Below are 21,312 nucleotides of genomic sequence, written 5' to 3' on the forward strand. Positions count from 1 at the left end.
TAATTGGTGATGTTTTATTGATTTTTCTTTGTATCATTGCATTTTTTTTGTGCACCTACCGTGTGCTATGACATTCAAAGTTGTTTTGGAGATAAGGAAATTGTTGAATTTCAGGCAGACAAAGAGATTTGTACCATGGGGTGACTCACATGAATTCAACCATTAAGCGGAAGGGTGACTTAGATTCAGAGGTTAAACTCATGATATGAATTTTTCTCCTTGCCTTGCCACTATTTTAATATTTAATCATCAGCAAAAGAGATGAATTTTCTGTTTCTATCCTTCCTTGAAAATAACAATTATGGCTAGGCACGGTGGCTCATGCCTGTAATCCCAGCACTTTTGGGAGGCTGAGGCAGGCGGATCGCTTGAGCCCAGGAGTTTGAGACCAGCCTGGGCAACATGGCAAAACCCTGTCACTGCAAAATATAGAAAAAAATTAGCCAGGAGTGTTGGCATGCACCTGTGGTCCCAGCTACTTGGGAGGCTGAGGTGGGAGGATTGGTTGAGCCCGGGAGGTGGAGGTTGTGGTGAGCCAAGATTGTGCCACTGTATTGCAGGCTGGGTGACACAGTGAGGCCCTGTCTCCAAAAAAAAAAAAAAAAAAAAAAAAAAAAGGACAATTATGAGTGGAATACGAAAATGCAGGCCAAATCTCTATTTAACAAATCAACGTGAGGACATCTATGTTTAACCAAAACTTTCTGTTCCAGCAGATAACCTATTTACAACAAATGTTCACATGAAATTTTTCATTAAAACAAAGAAATATGAATGGCTATTGGGATTTACTGGTAATTTAAAATATTCCTTGTTTAATATAACATACCTGTCTAGGACTCATTCTAAGTGGGGTACCTTGTAAACAAACATAATTGATTATTCCTTTGAGCATTTTCTCCTAGGACTTTGTAAAGTACTTCTAATTCCATTTGAAATTACATATCAAGTTATAGTCAAAACCCAATTGTCTCCAATTTCCACACCTTTTGGTTGAACCACATGAAATTACCATTTCGTAGATAAAAGAGGCCAAATATTAGCAATTTCGTACAGTTCAATCTAATCACTTTTCCAAGGAGTGGGACAACTCTTTTGCAAAAGGCAAGAGATCTATAGAAAAGGGATTGGTTGTTGATGTGCTAATTTTAAGTCATGCATTCATAAGTTTAAGAAATATCTTAGTAATGAATCTGAGCCAGAAGATACAGTTGACCCTTGACTAACAAGGGTTTGAAGCAAGTGAGTCCACTTATGTGCAAATTTTCTTTCGTCTCTGCCACATCTGAGACAGCGAGACTAACCCCTGTTCTTCGTCCTCCTCCTCAGCCTATGCAATATGAAGAAGAGGACGAAGAAATTTAGGATAATCTACTTCCACTATTGACACTGCTCAATAACATTTATTTCTCTTCTTTATGATTTTCTTAATAACATTTTCTTTTCTCCAGCTTACTTTAGGAATACAGTATATAATACTTAAAACATACAAAATATGTGTCACTTAACTGATTATGTTATCAGTAAGGCTTCTCAACAACAGGCTATTAGTAGTTAAGTTTTGGGGGCGTCAAAAGTTGCATGGGCATTTTCGACTGCATGGGTGTGGGGAGGAGTTGGTGCCCCGACCCCTGCATTGTTTCAGGGTTGACTGTACTGCTTTGGTGGTCATGGTTTCCTATGGACTGCTTGTGGTCCATGCAGATAGGCCTCTTTGCCTTTAACACAAATAATAAAAGGAATCACAGAGACCAACTTCATCCTTGGCTATGTTCACTAATTTGACTAACTGGAAGTCATTATTTGACTCATTTTGCCTTGTCAACTCGGTCACATTTGAATGGGAATCAGGATTTTGAATTATTATTTCTTAATCATTTCTTGATTATGTTAGAGACACACCTCAACCCACTCCTACACACTCTCACAATTTTTTCTTTTCCTAATCAGCTATAATTTTGATTTTGGTGTGTTGGTGAAGAAATCTGTTGTCCCACAGTATTGCTGTTATCTCTCAGAATGACTTTATTGGTGGTCCTGGAAATCTTAGGAATGCTTCAGCAGAGAACTTGACGTGCACTCCCACTGTTCCTCTCAGTTACAAGCTCCAAGCCAGGGCCTGGGCTACTGTGCCCAGAGTGGATTCTGGCTTTCTGAAAGATGGGGATTTCCTAGGCAATAGCTCACTGTACCAGAGCCTCAGGTTGGTGAGAGGGCGTCCTCAGAGTTTCAGGAAAGAACGTTTGTGGCCATGGAAGCCATTAACCCCCACTCTGCCCGATCACTTCCACCATAAAATTTATTTGGGATTTCTCATCTGACTAGGCTTGCTCTTTAGAGACTGATGGATCACCAGATAGAATACGGTCACGCATAATAACAGTTTTATTGATGATGTGTTTTCTTTTATTTACATTTGCTTTTACTGTATTTGGTATTGAATTTCAACACTCTCTACCCTGGTCGCACAGCTGCTCTAGAAAAGCTGTAAACAACACGGCGCTGTGCTTTCCTGCACAAACCGCCTGTCAAAGTCAAAGCTGCTCATTCTCCTCCCAGTAATTACCTTCTCAGTTTAGACTTAATGCAAGTGAAATTTTTACTTTATCATAATATAATAAATAAAAGACATTAGTTAATTAGTAGTGCTGGTATATTTCTAAAATACTAAACAGACAAACAATAAACTGTGAACTTAATCACATGAGTTCTTATACAGTTTCAAGACAGGAAAATTAGAGCTCTCAGCTACAGTCATTTTAATAATCACATGGATCTGCATTATTTATTAGTTATTACATGCTCAAGTGATTCAAGGTTGTACAATGCCTAAAATCATTCCAAAGCAAGCATACCTTTTGTCTGTTTAATTCTGAGTGGATTACATAATGCATATATTTGTATTTAGTTAAATTGCTAACTTTATTTCACATATTCCAAGAAAGAGACATCAGCCATTCCCTTGATTTCCAACCAGACTTTCTTGATATGATCCCCTAAAAAGGAGTAATCTGCTAGCTTTTTTTTTCAATGTGAAAGCTATGCAAGCCCTCAGGCAGATTTTCAAGCACTTTTGGTTCCCTAGCAAATCTCTGGTACCTTAAGAATTCTCTTGGAAGACCCAGGAATTCTGGAAAGAGTAGTAGCTTGTAGAGGCACAAAAGACAGCAAGAATGTCATTTCTATCAACAGCTTTCCAATTTGGATGGCTTTCCCTTTTCTTTTGCTGTCTGGTTACTCACCTTTCATTTTTAGATGCTTCCCTTTCACTTCTTCCAGCCCCTAGTTCAATTCTTAAATGCTTTCTGGATTTTGTGAAAAGCATGCAGCTTGAGGAAGTTTGGTTTGACTTTTACTTTTTTGCGGGGAGAGGTGGGGTGGTTCAGAATTGACTAGAACCAGCTGAGAACCAAGAAGCAACCCTTTTAAGATAGAGGACCTGTCTGTTTGTTTAGTCTTGGAGCTTGTGTGACTTGGAGGGCAATTCCGTTATATTGTATGAGGAAATAAAGTTCTTAAATATAATAGTTTTTTTTTGCATCAACCAAAGAAATGCAGAAATAAGGACTGGTTACTTAAATTTGCTGCTAAATGAAAAGCAGGTTTGGCTTTATTCATGTTACTGTAAAAACTAAATAATAAAGTATTCACACCAAGCGTGAATTTTTTTTTTTTTTTGCCAGCAAAAGTTAAAACATCAAAGAAATCTCTTTCAAATACTAACAAATTTACTTACAAACACCTATATTTATTATTTCATAAATAGGCGCAACAGGTTCCATAAAAAAAGATTAAATACAGACACAGTATGAAGAAACAATAAGACAGAGCCATATGTAAAGGTTATAATTTAGCTGTTTCCAATCTGTTTCTGCATCTAATAAAATACCAGGTAAGCATTTGGCAGTTTTATACATAAAAGGACTTAAATGACATTTACTAACCATTACACAAAAAGTGATACAAAAAAGCAATTTTTCTGCAGTACAAAATAAATGTGTTTGCGCTTCCCTTAATACTAGTTTCTTTTTGTCTGATCAATGAGACAAAGCCAATTTGTTTTTAAATTAAAATCACTTGGGAATACTTTTTATTTTCAAATATTTTGAAAATATAGAACTATTAGTCAGTTGTTTTAAAAATGAAGTAAAAATATGAATGTTTGCCAATTTAACCCCTATTGTGAAATCAATAAACTGGAATGAGCCAGTTTCAATTACAATTTAGCTACAAAAACATTCACATTTTATACTCTAGGAGAGTGTAACATAGATGCTATTTACAAACTTGCTATGACTGCTACATCAAGCCATTTAAAAAGTCTTTAGTAGTTTCATATAAACACCCATTATGAAAACCAATGGAAAATCCAGGACTTTTATCCGAGACATCTACAGTTGCTAAGGCAGTTACTAGAGCGCAGCACTTCACAGCAAAAAACCAACATAAAATCTGAATGGTCCAAATTTCCTTCAGGGAAGAAGAAAAACAATGTCCATAAAGGATTAAAAAAATAATAAAGAAGCATGACTATTTCTTCCAGAGTGGGTGACCCACAAGCTCAAATGGTCCTAAGTGCTTAGCAACTTGTATTTTCTAATAAAATGGAGAACTGCCTTGACTGTACAAAGCAATCCATGGTGAAAACACTTCCCTGAATTCCTCAGTGGAAAGAAGAGGTGTTCAGACTCTCAAGTAAGGTACAGTGCTTTGTCCCTCTGCATGCCCCTGTATGAAGAGAAAAAAGACAATTCCTTGTTACAAGTCGTTCTGAGCTACAGGTGACAATGGGGGGATGGATGGCTTTGAATTATTTGCTCCAGCTTGAGTTGTTCACTGGGAAAGTGCAATTAGTTAACCTACATCTGAAGTGAGAAGTGAGCTAAAGGCATTTATTCTTGGAAGAGCTAGAAGACTGCTCAACAATTTCTGGTGTCTTCTGCCTTCACGAATGTGAAACTATCCCGGATCATGTTTTTGGAAGCAACAAAACGATCAACTAGGAATGATATCATGCTATGAGCGCTGTCTACCACCAGGTGGCGATGACCACCCGCTTACCCACTACTGCAGTAGTCGTTATTCCAGTCCACGGGCTGTGGGGGAGGATTTCTGCACCCCGAACGCACATACTCCATTGCTTGGGTGACAACTTGTGCAGCTGTAGATGTAGGATTGATAATAGTCTGATAGTCGGGTTGAAGAGTAAATCCCTGAAAGGGAAAGCAAGTCCGTAAATAAGGATCAAAATGCATTTTAAGAAGAAAAGCACCTAAATATTTATTCATTCTTTGCAGACACACTAGGCCTCTTGCTTCTGTCTCTGTCGGAAGAGCCCAGAAAATTTAAAACAAAGGTAGAAAAGAAATGTCCACAAGTCCATTCTTTTTACCTTTCCTTCATTTAATCATGTGTCAGAAAACCTTTAATTATACCCTTGAGCAGATAAATTGAATTGAGAAACAATTTCAAATATAGAGGAGCCAACTCAATCAAAACAAAGGGAGAAGAGGGCCTAAACCCCTCAAAGTTTATGTTTTCTATCAAACGTAAGGACACATTAATAGTTAATCCCCAGAATATGCAACAGAATCTTTTTTGAAGGATTCAGGCAGCAGGTGGCTGAGTGTTTTATTAGACTACACCTATTCACATATTGTTCTCAAACCCCTTTTTCTTCATTCAGTCACAAAGGGACCATCTGCTTCTTCTTTTATTTGTATTTCTCCCTCAGCTAAAAAATTTCAACCAAAGCTTTTTAACAGTTGTTGGACTAATATAGAGAAAAGAGATTCAAAACAACTTGCCATTGGAAAACACAGGGAGGGAAAAGTGTACGACAGAGCAAATATTTTTTAATTGAAAAGTCTATTAACTGGCAAACAATAATCAGACTTCAGGAAGATTCTGCTAATACACTGGCATGGTGAAGTGTTGACTTTTAATCCTAGCGAAGCTATTAAAAATTCAAGGACAGAATCTCTGAAGTATACAGCTATATCTGGTAAACAAAAAGCATTCTACACTAAGATTTATTTTTAGATTCTCTGGTGAATTCAAGAGCCACATAAGCAAGCTTTGCTGGAAATGACCAGAAAGGCAACTTAATTAATCTTATGGTTGTCTCTGAAGCAGACTCCATCCATGGTTTTAACCACTAAGAAATCAAGAGATTAAAAAACAAACCATTCTCTATTTACTTGGAGAAAGCTTTTGAAGGCATAATATTGGTGAATTTTCACTTTTAAAGAACTCAGCAGGATGATGGGAGGATTGATTTTTAACTAGGGATACCTCCTTAGACTTTTATTCATGTTTGGGTGTCCCTCGTGTAAAGACTCGAAGGCACCTATTACCAAAGATTCTAATTTCTCATTATTCAGTTTTAGGTATTAGGTTTATTTCCCATTCAAATGATAAAGACTTCCAGCCAACATCACCACTGATTCCCACACAAACTGTGGACAAAGACAAAACTCTGAATGATTGGAGACAAATCACTGAAGAATGGAGAATTCAACCAGACTGGTTACTTGATCTCACACAGACTAAAAGAAATTCACAGCTTGCTTAAGGAAAATAAGCTTGTCTATGTAGATGTGACCTGTTCCTCAAGCTGTAAATATCTTCCAAAATATTTCCCTAGTGTCTATTTCGATGCTGGGCGAAGGGCAGGAGAAAACTCTCGAGAGGAGTCTTGTCTTGGCTTCCTTTATTCAGCCTCATCACAAGGCTGCTGTAAGCATCTTGAGATCAGAGAGTGTTTCAAATACTTACTGGGTATTCTCAGGGCCTTGCCCATAATAGAGGCTCAATAAATCATGCTTTTTGTAAGTAAAGTTTATTGCAGACTGTTTGATGCTACTGTTGGAAAGGTTCAGGGTATATAAATGTTTAAATGTCAGGGATTTCCTATCTTTTTGTTGTTGATAGAGACTGGGTTTTGCTCTGTCACCCAGAATGGAGAGCAGTGGCATGATCACAGCTCACTGCAGCCTCAAACTCCTAGGCTAACCCAACCCTTATGCCTTGGCCTCCCAGGTAGCTAGAACTACAGGTGTGTGCCACTATGCCTGGCTAATTTAAATTTTTATATATATATATGTATATGTGTGTGTGTGTATATATACAATTTTTTTTTTTTTGTACAGATGGAGACTTGCAATGTTGCCCAGGCTGGTCTTGAACTCCGGGGCTCAAGCGATCCTCTTACCTTGGTCTCCCAAAGTGCTGGGATTATGGGCATGAGCCATTGCAGCCAGCTGCTATATTTTTAGTGTAAAGTTCTCCATATTGGATTTCTGTTTTGTTTTATTTTTGAGACAGGCTCTTGCTCTGTCACCCAGGCTGGAGTGCAATGGAACCAGCTTGGCTCACTGCAGTCTCCACCTCCTGGGCTCAAGTGATCCGTCCACCTTAACCTCCCAAGTAGCTGGGACTACAGGTGCTGCCACTATGCAAAAAAAATTGCTAATTTTTTTTTTGGTGTGCATGTATGTGTTGTAGAGACAGAGATTCGCCAGATTTCCCAGGTTCATTTCCAATTTCTGGGTTAAAGAGATCCTCCCACTGTGGCCTCCCAAAGTGCTGGGATTACAGGAGTGAGCCACCATGTTCGGTCTCCATATTGAATTTTTACACAGTTGACAAAATGTAACCTAAAAGGACAAAAGTCTCAAAAAAGAAGTAGTCGAGAATACATGGACTTAGTTGATGGTGTGGAAACATATGAAAAAGCAAAAACAAGCACACACACACAAAAAAACAAGCACAAATAAACAAATCCATCAACCACGCAAGAACGCGCACCCCCTTTCGCTGCCTTTCCCCACACAAAGGCAACAGAAACCGCCATTTTTTCCCCATGAATGAAAATAGTTCCTCAGGTTGTGAGAAAACATTATTAGTTTAAGATTAAATGAGTGACTTCAGTTTACAAAACCAAAATTATGTGTTAGCTACAAAGTTCAAAGATTTAAACTTCAGCTAACTTCAATGTCTGTTTTAAGAAGATCACTAATATCAAGGACCAAGAAAAATACAAGCAAAGCCTGAAGTAATATTATTTCACATTATTTTACTTTCTTTCAATTTAGAAAATGACACATACTTCTGAACACTATAAAAAGAGATGCTGAGGTCAAATGTAGCACTCAGTAAATATTGATTATTGGTGTAAATATGAAACAACATGATGATATACATTTTTTGAAAAACTGTTTGCTTAGTAGTCTAATTAAACAAGACTGAATATTTTGCATTTTAATACTCAGGAGAAAAATCGCCAACTGTTTTGTAGCATGCCTGGAATTTTAAATTTCATTTTCTGGTGCCAGATTGAAATAAAAATAGGAAACATGATAAAGATTAATTTGATGTCAGAAGGGACATTTGCTCTTTAATTAGATTTCTGCAGCCCTCGCAGTTTTGTTGTGCCACCAGAGCAAGTCCGAAAAAGCCTGCAGCACAACCAAACAGTGATCCTCATATCCACACTTTACTGGGAACTAATTTCATTTCCTGCCTGTCTGGAGAGGTATTTTCAACAGGCATCAATGTTTTTGTCTTCACAACTGATTTATTCATCAATCTCAATGTGATTTTTTTTAAACCTTTAAATTACACCCAAATCCTAAAGCAGCTGTTTATTACACAAGGAAATTGAAAATCTGTCTGTGTGATATCATACAAAGATTTTTTCTTAAGGTTATAAAGGAAGTTGACAGATATTAATGATTTTTTTCTCTTGACCTCATTCGACAATCTCATGAGCAGAAAAAAAGGAAGAAAATTGGACAAAAAAAAGCAGGTCCATGGTTTCAGTGTATAAAACATTATTCTAGAAAAAAAATGAAACTATTATTCCTGGTGGACTACACAATCATTTTTGTAGGATACATTCATTTTCAAAAGGATAATAAAATAGCTAAAGTAATACTGGAATATGAGACACTATTTTAAAAATACAGTTGCTGTTAACTTTCTTCTCTCTCTCTCTCTTTCTCTCTCTGTCTGGTGTTTGGATATGTCCACATGGCTCCCACATGAGGAAGCAAACATCTTCAAGATAAAGGTGTTTTGAATGATGAATCAGGTCGGATTTTATCCACAACTCAGGTCTGCATCTACAGGCTGAAGACTAACTGATGACTCAGATGTGGGCCCCAACAAACTGTGGCGGTGGCAATAAATGAAATGACAGCATGGAGGGGAGGTGGACTCCCTTTTTGATCCTGATTTTGGGATTATCAGTTCTCTGGGGATACCAGTCCCCATCACCTGCAGGATCCCACTCCAATTCCCTGCCCTTGACTCTGACCTTGCCCCTACCTCTCTATTTCCCTGCTTCCCACTGGCCTCCTTCCCATCTCCTAGACAGGCCATGCTCCTCCCCAGATTGGCTCTCCCAGCCTAGAGTCCCCTTTCCTGGCTGCTGCTGTCTGTGGGAACGTCCTCCACACCCTTCCCACTTTCCAGTATTTAAAGCATGCTTCCTCTTCTCATCCTTCAGGTCACTGTGCCAGCCCTTGAGAAGGGCCTTCCTTGTCCATCCCAGCTAAAGGCTCTGTCCTTCCTCCATGCACCCTGAAAGTCTGGAAGTCTATCTTCCAGTTTTATTTTTTTTCAGAAGACCTTTGTTATTTGTTTATCGTATCACCACTGCCGTCCCTCCCCTGCCAACTCCACGGGGCAGGGGTCTCATGACTTGTTCTCACTCATCACTCAATTTCCAGAGCCTAGACAGTGTCTAGCACATGCTAGGGGTTCAATTAAAATTTTTTCAAATCAATTACATTTTTAAAAACTTCCAAGGAATTGAAATTGAAATTCTACTAGCTGATCTTTAATTCATTCTAACAGTGAAACACTTTTACTGCTCATTTGTTTGTCTATTTGTTCACTACTCAACAATTATTTTGACTACTTAGCATGATCAAGGCATTGTTCAAAGAGTTCTTAGTCAATGTAGTCTTTGCAGCGATTTACTCTCCATTTTGGGTTTATGCCATTTGGGTAAATTGTAATCAGGTCTTCCCATCTCAGCAAGCATACTTTTTGGGGTACACTAACAGAACTGACTTAAAGGATGATGAATAACTTGCCCAATGTAATCTGTTCTATTTTTTCTTATACAGTTAAGATTCTATATGGAAAGACAAATCTCTTGGATTTTTATATGTGGTCTTATGTAAATCTGAAATATTTGAAAACTATTCAAGATCACAGCCATATCATCCAAGGTGTTTGTGTTAGCATAAATAGAAAAAGTAATCATCTCTGAGTGATAAATCAGAAAAAGGATCTCCTCTGCACACAGCTCCAGCCCTCAGCATGGTGAGGAAACTGAATTTTTGTTTTTTTTCCTCCAGAAAGAAACAGCCCCCAACTATAGTGCTGTAAGCAAAACATGGGTCCTTAGCCAGGCAGCACCCTCAAACAGATGTCAATCACCCAACCAAAGGTGGTGTCCTCCAAACCATTAATTCTTCATACAAACACTACTGGTGCGTTAAGATGCATGGATACCCAAGAATGTTCCTTTAATTGAAGTTGATGTCTGATGGGAAGAGTGGGAATTTGCCCCTAAGAATATAACTCGGTCATACGCCTCTTAAGACAAGGCAGGGTGGTGGGAAGTGGCTTTCTACGTACTCTTCTTCCCCAGTGAATCAACAACTGGTGTGTTGGATGCAGATAAGAAAGTTGTCATAGCTTTAGCAGTATCTTTGGCTTAGGGACCAAGAAAGACTTCAGTAAGAAGATGAATCCCTTTGTTCTCCATAACCATTTTGATTTGAGAAGTAACCAGAATTTAAAGATCCTTTGAATTCTTAGGAGATACAGGTTTTCTCATATGAAAGAGTTAAAAGTCCGCAAGAATCATTGTGAATGAGATGCAGCAAGCCTTTGGAATTCAGCCTCTGAGTTTTGAACCGACCTGGGTTTGAATTCCAGCTCTAACCTTATGAGCATATGACTTAACTCTGTCAAGCCTCAGTGTCTTCCTCTAAATGAAGATAATGCTAGTACCCGCACTGTAAGTTTTCTGAGAATTAAAGAAGAGGGGGTATATTAAAAGCATTGGGCTTGTTACTGTGAGCTCTCAAAAGTCCTGTCAATAATAATAATAGTAATAATAATAATGAATTGGGGACTACGTATATTTGATTTCTTTTTCTGCCTCTCCTTCCGCTCCATCTCCCCAGTCCAACTAAAGATTTGAATTCCACAGAGAGGTAGGACTTCAATTCTACAGGAAAGCTGTGTTTGCCTTATATCCTTATAGCTTGGAGAACAATAGAGTTCTCCAATTGGAGTATATAAGTGATACCTGCATTTAATGTGATTTGTAGTTTTTACTTTTATTTATTTTTTAAAAAATTATATTCAGTCTCCATAGAGACTATAAAAGATTGCCAGTGTCAACTATACTGCGAGTTGTCATGGCAGGGTACTGGGAGAAGCTTTCAATTGGCAATAATCACATCTCAGATAAACTTCATTGGCTACGATACTGCCACTGCGCAAAGCTGCTTTTATTTTTTAAAATAAAATTTAAAAAATAGTTTTAGGATTTCAGGATGCCTTCTGTTCAGTTTAGTTTATATTGTTTGAGCCTAATTTTCAAATTTTAAAATAATACCAAAATCCAAAAGGAATATTTGGTTTCAAAGAAAAGTTAAGCTAAAATTGCACACAAATGGTTTCAATAATCAGGGAGTGGGTAGGGAGGCTTCCAAACAGTCTGTGTTTTTCAATTTATGCAGAAGCCAGATACCTATTTTTAAATAAAACTCTGGTTAAAATGTTCAGTTCTTAGGACTTTCAGGGTTCCACCAGATTTGGTGTTGGATCTGATTTCATTTTTCAGCATTTATTGGACTCAAGAGGCATACCAGTCAAGACTTTCTCATCTCCAAACAATATTTTTTAAAAAGTTGTAGAATTCTCTATTCCAGAGAGATTCGGCAGCACTTGGTATCTTAAAATAACAAATGTACTTTATTCAAGAAACAGAAAACAAGAAGAATGATTAGAAACATGAAGCAAAATGGATATCATGGGAAAGAAACCAGTGATTATGAAAAGAAGCAACTGTCAATTGTGATGGCATAATGCCACACGAACTCACTACTTGTAAATTACATTTTGCAGAAAGCAGATATTTGTCGAATATCTTTAGTGCTCTCTTGACTTACACAGAAGGATAGAAAACACATATTCCCCATCCTGTCGTGGATAAACAACCCTCCCACCCCCCGCCACCACACTTCACAATAGGGGTGCACACTCTAAGTCCAGAGCCATTGCACTTACTTGCTGCATGGTGGGTGAGTGTAAGGCGGACTGGACCTGCATAGGGAGCTGGTTCCCAAGGGGCTGCTGCATGGTGAGCGGCTGGTGCTGCTGCATGTTGAGATGCTGGTGAAGAGGCGGGCTGATCTGGAGGGGAGGAGGAGGGGACACAGCCATGTTCGCTATAGAGACAGTCACTGGCATTTGGTTATTCGGCTTGGGGGCTATGTTCCTGGGGAGACTAGGATGCATGGCGGTTAGGTGAGGATTCATTCCTGGTTGTTGGTGATAGTGGGAACTTAGGTACAGAGCCGAGTGGGCCTGGCTGGGCCCGTGGAACACCGACGGCTTGGAATTGATCAGCTGAGGAGGTTGAGATGTCTTCACGTCAACAGGTTCACTGTAGCTCTGTTGAGGAAACAAATGAGCAGAATTGGGAGGCTGATACATGAGTGTTGATTCTAGGTATGACGCTTTGTGAATTTATTAAAGCACTTTCCCTGGAATCCATACCCGTGACTATCCTGGAGTCTCTTATCTTAGAATCCCTCCACCACTATTTGTAATGTGATTTATACAAGACAGCTTCCATCCCTTTTTACGAAATTGAAAACAATCTGCAATGACATTTTGTTCCTTTGCCTAAATGTTTAACTCGGTGACTTTTCTCATCATCCAAATGAGGGTAACAAGATGGGTTTGTGGGGGGGGACGGGGGAAGGCAGATGCCACGAATGCCCAAATGGGAAACACACGTGAAGATTACTTTCAAAGCAATTCAGTTCTGGAGTTCTTCTATAGATTATAGGTTTGGTTTTTAATTTTTCCTTTTTTATATTCTCAAAGAGACTTGGCCTAGATATTTGCACAAAGAAAACAAAGCTGGCTGATGGAAATGGATATGGGAGAACAGAGTTCTAAAATACCTTTCTGAAGTCATATAAAACTACATTAATATACTCTTCAAAGTAACTGCAGAACTTATCCTGAGTTTTAAAATGAAGTTGGTGATGAATTGTCCTCCATAATGAAGTAGATAAAAATAATCTCTCTTAGAAATTTTAGACTCCATCATAAATTAATATAATTTTGCCCTAATTTTTCCACACCTTCATATGGTCATTTCCTAATAATATTTTAATTGATTTAAAAACTGAACAGGAATTAAGTCTGTAGCAATTCCTCATGGGCCTGAACCTACCTCCTACATTTCCTGAGAGGAAGAGACTGATAAAACAACCAAAGATAGAAGGTAGAACCAACTGGAAGGAAAAAAATGATAAAATGGACTGGAGAAAAAAAAATCACTTTGTCAAAACAAGGTCTTGAGGACGCATATATGCTTTTACTCTGCAATCTCGATGTCATGCTTATTCAGCTTTCAAGTCAAAGTGAGTTTCTTGCTACTCTCCGCACTGCAGGGAGCACTGTGCCATGAGGGCTCTCGGGGTCCTTCTGCTCGGTGCACCACCAGGCAACCCACTGACAGGCCCTTAGAGAAACGGGTTCATCACGCATGACGGCATGAAACTCAAGCCGGGTAGCTTCATTATCACCAGGCAGCTTACAATACGGTTAGCAACACAACTCATTTGTTTTCAATAATGCAGTCAAGTTTCATGAAAACCACTGTAAGAATGATGCTGCGTATGTCTGCTGACTCCCAGGGGGACAGGCTGGGGTGGGTGGACGATTAGCCCCACATTCTGTCATTACAGAAAGGACACATCTGACACCTGTAAAAGTATGCCAAACCATGGAAACCTGGGGTCCTGTGAGACTCTGAATACTCCATGCACAGTGTAAAGTAAGGTATACCCAAATAATTCCAGCCCCTTTGGAGAGTCCTCTCATCCTGACATTTTCCCCTGTGTCACTGTTGATGCAGCTTTCTGAAATAGGAACAAATATTTAGACTCCCTGTCTTCGCTATTAACATGAAAAAATGTCAAAAACTGTTCATGAAAAATCTTTAAGGAAGGTTTTAGATCAAAAAAGCTTTATTAAATGTAGCTCCTAAAAGGTACTTTTAATTAAAAAAAAAAAAGTTTTAAGTAGATTTTTTTTGGCTTCCATTTAAAAATTCTTATTGTTGATGTGCAAAATAGTTAACAATTCAAGGAAAAGGTCAAATGGGTTAATCGAAGCTGTGTAAACAGTGACTACTTCCACATCAGAATAACATGTACTGCAATTGATATGCCTAAAAAATTATTCCATATATGCCAGAAAGATTATGTCTTAAGTCTGTGTGTTTAAGTAATCTGGAAAAGTGTTCGGTGTGTTTGAATTCCCTCTTTTTAGCCTATTGCAGAAAGGCTAGTTTCATATTTAGTCACAGACTGTGTTGACTTCATACCAGAAAGAAATCATATTTATAAAAATGGATACATATTGGTACATCTTTAGTTTTTGCTTTATAGTTGTTGTTTTTAATTTAAAAATAATACAAGTTACTCACATTCTCCTATGATCAAAAGTAGAAAATATGTGTAATTGTAAAAATGTTTTCATTTTTAATTTCTGTATATAACTTATTACTAGATAATGAGGTAACTTTTGGCTAAAGAAATAAAAATATCAAATTCAAAATAAACAATGAAACTAATTCTCCTGAATTCTACTATTTAAATAATAGTATGTGGTCCATCATATAGACAGATGATAGATAAGCAGACGTAGAGATGGAATAGATATACACATTTATAGAAGTCAACAGATAGCAACCTAATTTGAGATACTTTATTACCAACCTTGGAAAGCTCTCTTTTCTCATGGATAATTAAACACAAAACATTTTCTCTGTCTAGCCACTTATTTATCATTTATGTCCTCTATATCAAAGCTGCAAAGACCAGTCCCCTTCAACCTACTTTGAAAGAGTAGTCACTTTTAATCACTAGAAGAACTATTGGCAAACTCAAAGTAAATACAGTTCCAAAGATGATGATTCAGACAACACTTGAAACATAATTTTTAACATAGAGGGAGGCAGACTTTGGGGGAAGTTATATATATTTTCCCTTTATTTTCTAATCATTGAATGTGACAACAAATAATGTATCCAGCCATGTGCCTAAATGTGGCAAGTGCTCCAATGTGAGTTCTCTTCCTGTAGTCTCTTTTCACAAAGATATCCTGATTCCTCCAAAAGGGGATCTTTTTTTGATGGTAGGGACTTGAATTTCTGTAGCCCATGCATCTACCATAGTGCAAAGTACGTAAAAACATAATTATGTTTTCTAAGGCATGAATGACTACTCTTGAGCAATCCTCCAGGCAGCCACCATTGCCCTTGCTGACTTGCCCCCTTGACCAGACACACCGTTCCTCTTCTCATGGAGTGAGGAAGGATCTGAAGACTTGGAAAAGCCACAGAGTATTAGACTGACCTTCCTCATGCTCTTCTCTGCTGTCGTCAGGAGCCAAACCCTTCCTGAAGTGATGAGAAATTGCAGCTTTCCGCTCTGTCCTTTGGTTAGATACACTGCCCTTTATGCCTCACTGCTCTTGGGGGAATGGCGGCAGCAGGGCAGCTAGTTCAGTCTCACCCTTACTTTGGGAATTTGTATCTTTATATAATGGTCCACTCATTTAGATGAGGAAAAACCTGCTTCTGGCTTCGCTTTTCATTAATTATTAAGCAGACTAGTACAATAGACAATCTATTAATTACAGAGCTATTTTATTGTTCTGGAAGATAGGTAGAATAAGTTCATTTTCAGTGGCAAACTGCCATAAATTCATAATGCGATTAAATGAAAATACATAGAAATCATAATGTACTCTTACTGTCATTTTTTTCCAATTTAACTGTGAAAGCAAGGCTACAATTTTGCTAATCAATTATATCGCATATGAAGACTTCTATACCTATCATTCAGAAATTAGAACTATTTTCCCATACATACTAAGTAATGTGCATTTGTTTCCACTTTTAAACACATTAACCACTTTTATTTAGCAATGAGTGTCGTATTGGTCACCTGACAAATGTGTTTCCCAGCATGTAGACAACTGAAAATCAACCTTTGGATCCCACACTTTCACAGGAGAAATGTGTTCTTGCTGTTAGTTTCAGAGTATGTTCTCTTTCCTATGTGCTTTTAGACCACAGATTCTGGAAGATATTTTCTACAAGCCATAAAGTGGGGGTAGTGGCCAGAGAGACATTTTGAGTATTATCTGTAGCGGGTTCCTTTGACATATGCAAAATGTATAAAGGATACAACTCTATAAGCCTGAAGATACCTCTTACTAACCAAATTGTTGATTATCCAAGGTAGCTTCAATCCCATCTACTTTGTATAAAGAAGATAATACTGCATAGTGTATAATTTCCCCCATTCTGGGATGATACGTGCTATAAAAATGAAAGATTGACAAAGCTATTGTTATTTAAAATAGCAAAGTATAAACACAATACATAAAACTCAGTGGAAAGAACAATATAAGAGTTTCTGAACCAAATCAAATTAATAGTCCATCTAATTTGATTCTTGTTTTCAGCACTGACCGATACTTGATGCATTGAAAATTAAACAAAATTTATGCACCTACTCAATTGTGCATTGCTCCTTCTGGAAGAAAAATTCTTTCTGGTCCATGCAGGTGATTAACTTATACCCTGAAGCATGAGATTTTATTATCTTTAAATCACGATCTGGGTTTACAGAGCTGCAAATTTTATGTTAACAGTCATACAATGATCCATCCCATTTGCAAATTCAGACTCAGTATTTGTCTCTATAGCTCACCATGGCATGATATCTGTAAGTTTGCCTCATTTTATAAAAAGAAACTATTTTTTTTTCAAATCCACTTTCCTTTAATTGAACTAAGCATCGTGCTTCTTTACTATTGACTATGGAAACAGAGAACTTTCTTGTCTTAATTCAATATTGTCTTGTTCTGTATGTTTAAAAAAAAAGGTTTCCATTTGTCCTTTACACATTTTAGTACTTCATGAACTATTCCTTAAGGTAGAAACAAAATCTTATATTTGATGTTATGACCTTAAAGTCATGAATCTGATTGCCTTTATTTAATAAACCAGAACATAGTTATCCAAATGCCATATCCATCCAGGTTGGCAATCCTGAGAAGTTATACACTTATTTCAATAATGCTGCCTTTATTTGGGATATTTGGGAGCTTCCCTACTGGAATTCTCTTCAGAGCCTGTGGGACACTGTTTTACATATCCTCAGACAACTCTTTGTCTTTTGATGGTGAATTTGATTTTTGGAAACAGCTAATAGTCACTTGAAGCCAAGTCTGCGGGTTATATCTGGGTGATGTTTGGGGAAAAGAATGAGGTGTGAAAACAATGTAACAAGATTGATTTTCTAATGTGGCTCATAAACTTTTCCTGACTACAGTTCTAAAAGAGGAGTTTCAAAAATTTTTTGAACTCTGGGAGCAATAATAAAATGAGTTTGCAGCCTCCCAAGGTGACTACTTTGAATGCAACACTCATTTTGGGAATATAAATTCTGGTCTATGTGGTAAAATGAAACTAGTTCCATTGCTTTAAAGTTATACATTGTTTTCAGCATAATAATTTAGATCCATGTCTAGGAATTCCTGAGTCTATGGAAAAACTATATTTCCTTCAGCTTTATTTAACAGTCCAACCCCATATGACCTTCAATAGCATGTAAAATTGCTTAAGACAGGAAGTCTGAGCCTTCATAATAGCATATATCCTTGGACCTCTTTGCAGGGTTCATAAAGATAATTTCAATTAAGAAAACTATAGATGAATGCATTTTTGTTTATATCTAGATCATTTCTTATCTTTATAAAGAAATGTATCTATGAAGCAAAAATTTTCTTTTTTAAATGTCACCTTTAGAATTTATTTATATCAAAATAGCCTTCGATATAAAGACAAATTGAAAATATAATCCAGCTAAATTTTCAATGATATGCAAATCTTTCCCTTCTGCTTTGTATACCTACTAATACTAAAAATAAAATTAATAATAATACTCATAGCTTATATGTATTACGTGCTTCCAATGTTTAGGATGCTGAGTCATGCTGTTTATTTTTTAAATTTTTGAATTTAAAAAATTTTAATTTTATTGTGATAAGAACACTTAACATGAGATCTACCATCTTCACAAATTTTCAAGTGTACAATCCAGTATTGTTGACTCTAGGTCCAATGTTGTACAGCAGATCTCCAGAGCGAATTCATCTGGTTTGGGGAATGCTTTCTGCCTGTTGATTATTGACTCCCTATTTCCCCCCTCCCCCAGCCCTGGCAACCACTGTGCCGCTCTTTGATTTTATGAAATTGACTATTCTAGATAACTCCTATAAGTGGAATCATGCAGTACATGTCTTTCTGTGACTGACTTATTTAATTTAGCATAATGTCCTCAAGTGAACCATGTAATTTATATAGATTTTCTTATTTTATCCTCATGGAAACCCTAAGATGTAGGTCCTATTATCTTCTCTGTTTAACATTTGAGTAAATGGAGACTTAGAACATACAAGGAACTGCATGAAGATATGCAGTTTGGAAGTGGGAAACCTGGGATTCAAATCTAGATCCACCCACCCCAGAGACTACAGACTCCTCAGCCTGGGGACTCTCCCAGTACGATAGAGGTGGCACTTGTAGAGGTCCTAGAACAGGCTTCCCGTGATTCCATATAGAAGCACAGAGGTTGAAGTTGCCTTAGAGGCCTCCGATCCTTATTTATAACATTTGCTTCTGCTTTTCAGTTTCTCTCTATGGAAAGAAGTTGTTTATTTTAACAATTCAAGAGTTCAGCAATGTCCCCTGTTCAGATTAAATTCATCTAATTTGAAATGGAACCTATTTTCGTATTCTGTAGTCAGAGAAAATTAAGCATGAATAATCACTAACCTATGTCTAATGCCAGTGTGGACTTAAACACCCTTGAGTCTTTGTTTTCTGGGTTTCATAAGCTTGAATCCTCTCTTTTTCTGCTACTACCTTCTAACTTTTGGCCTTCCAGTCAATTTTATGACCTTTTCCAACTTCCCCCTTTAAATGACAGAGCCTAAAATTGAAGAAGGTATTCTGGAGTCTGACCAGTGCTGTGTTTGCAGCATCCTGTGTCTTATACATGTGTCCTGAAATTCTTTTGCTTGTACAGCAGGAGTGACCAGAGCTGGGCAGTTTTGTCACTGGCTCCACACGACCAGCTGAGGAACCCACCCGGCTGGAATAGCATAGCACAAAGCAGTGCTTTCCAAACATTAAGCAGGCCCAGATTCCTCTGAAGGTCTCAGCCTCTGTTGGTAGTGGGGGTAGCAGAGTGGGCAGTCGGCTGGACTCCACCCTCAATTAAGCCAGGGCAGCTTTACTCTTAGCTATTTCCTATGTAAGAGCTGGCATGGAATTTTATGGGAAGTTGTTACTTCAATAAAATGAGGTGCTAGTTTGAAAGATTAAAAACATTTGAGAATCACTGAGGGTAGAGAGAAGCCTATAAGCTCTGGAAGAAGACAGTGAGGAGTTTGAGTCCTACTCTGCTGCAGCCACTGCGGGCAAGCCATTTACTCTCTCTGCCTAGAGACTGTCTAGAAAATGGGGCTAATTCCTACTGTGCAGGTTTGCTGTGATGGGAAATAGGAACACATGTAAAATGCCTAGCACAGTATAAGGCACATAGAAGCTACTCTGTAGACGGAGGCCATGTATATTTTTGTTACTATTGGAAACAATTCAATATCCTGGTAAGAATGGGCCAGAACTTCCATTTGGAAGTTACAAAAGCTAGAATATTCGTTTCCTAGGATTAAGCACTTTATTCTGGGCAGATTTCAATGTTATTCAAGCCTGGAGTCACACTAATTAATCTGCTGGATTAGATGGTATATAGCAACTTTTTAATTTTTTATTATATTTTGAGATGGAGTGTTACTCTGTCGTCCAGGATGGAGCGCAGGTGGTACAATCTGGGCTTGCTGCAACCTCTACCTCACGGGTTCTAGTGATTCTCCTGCCTCAGCCTCCTGAGCAGCTGGGATTACAGGCACCCACTACCATGCCCAGCTAATTTTTGTATTTTTAGTGGAAACAGGGTTTCACTATGTTAGCGAGGCTGGTCTTGAACTCCTGACCTCAAGTGATCTGCCTGACTCAGTCTCCCAAAGTGCTGGGATTACAGGCATGAGCCACCGTGCCTGGCTGGTATATAGTACTTTTAAATGGAAGATGTAATCACCGAAGCATTGTCAATCCTGTGACTCAGTTTCACAGGTAGAGTCAAAGGTCATTGACTGTTCTTATTTTTTATTATGTTCTATAAGAAGCAGCTAATTTTAAAGGATCACTTCAGGCCTTTCAAGTATCATGAAACAGTCCACTCGGATCTGCTGTATACATCTTTGTCTCTCAGCACCCAGCCCTGTGTCTGACATAGAACAGGTGTCCTGCAGCCCTGCTCTGGATGCAGAGTATGGCCTGGGGGTGAAGAGGGGAGAAGGAGCAGACTGTGACTATGACATGACCACAAATTAGTGAGAGGATCTATTGGCCTAGGAATGCAAAGTCATATTTGGGGAAATGAATGCCTTGCCTAGAAAATAGGTACTAAATTATAGAGCTCTGGAGGAGTAAGTCAAAGTGGCTAGGAAGAATTTAGGAAAATGGACAAGGTGCTCTGGCTAACACAGCTTTTCATGAACAAAAATGAGCTTATCAGAGAGAATGTCAATGCTATGCCATGACTCTGAGGCACTGGCTGTCTTGGGGTGCAGAGGAGCACATTGAGAGGACTCATGAGCAGCATGGCCCAGCAGAAGACTGAGGGCAGTGCAGGTCAGTGTCAACCTTGGCCACTGGTTACCTGCAGGTGTCTTTCCTCTTCAGTGAAATGTTGATAATCAAGCCTACTTCAAGGGATAAGGCCTGAGGATTAAGGGAACTTATGCAAGTAAAATGATCTTTTAAAAACATAAGTCTCATCAGGCTATCTATCCCCTAACAGAACCCATTCTGTGGCTTCCCTTTGTACTGAGAATGAA

General features: G+C 38.1%; 1 protein-coding gene and 1 non-coding gene across 3 annotated transcripts in view; both read right to left on the reverse strand.

The window, feature by feature from the left end:
* Positions 1–2,574: 2,574 nt before the first annotated feature.
* TOX (thymocyte selection associated high mobility group box) overlaps positions 2,575–21,312 on the reverse strand; it is a 309,872-nt gene continuing 291,134 nt past the window's right edge. For both annotated transcript variants that reach the window (XM_017962033.3, XM_021942355.2), the window contains 3 exons: positions 12,319–12,705; positions 5,062–5,213; positions 2,575–4,728 (listed from right to left, as the gene is read on the reverse strand). In XM_017962033.3, the coding sequence (XP_017817522.1) occupies positions 4,692–4,728; positions 5,062–5,213; positions 12,319–12,705 (576 nt within the window). In that variant the 3' untranslated portion in view covers positions 2,575–4,691. The remainder of the gene's footprint in view (positions 4,729–5,061; positions 5,214–12,318; positions 12,706–21,312) is intronic.
* On the reverse strand, positions 11,393–11,533 carry LOC116268797. Its single transcript, XR_004175950.1, has one exon. It is a non-coding gene; the product is annotated as a U4 spliceosomal RNA (small nuclear RNA).

The sequence above is a fragment of the Papio anubis genome, chromosome 8 (assembly GCF_008728515.1).
Source record: "Papio anubis isolate 15944 chromosome 8, Panubis1.0, whole genome shotgun sequence".
NCBI classification, from domain to species: domain Eukaryota; kingdom Metazoa; phylum Chordata; class Mammalia; order Primates; family Cercopithecidae; genus Papio; species Papio anubis.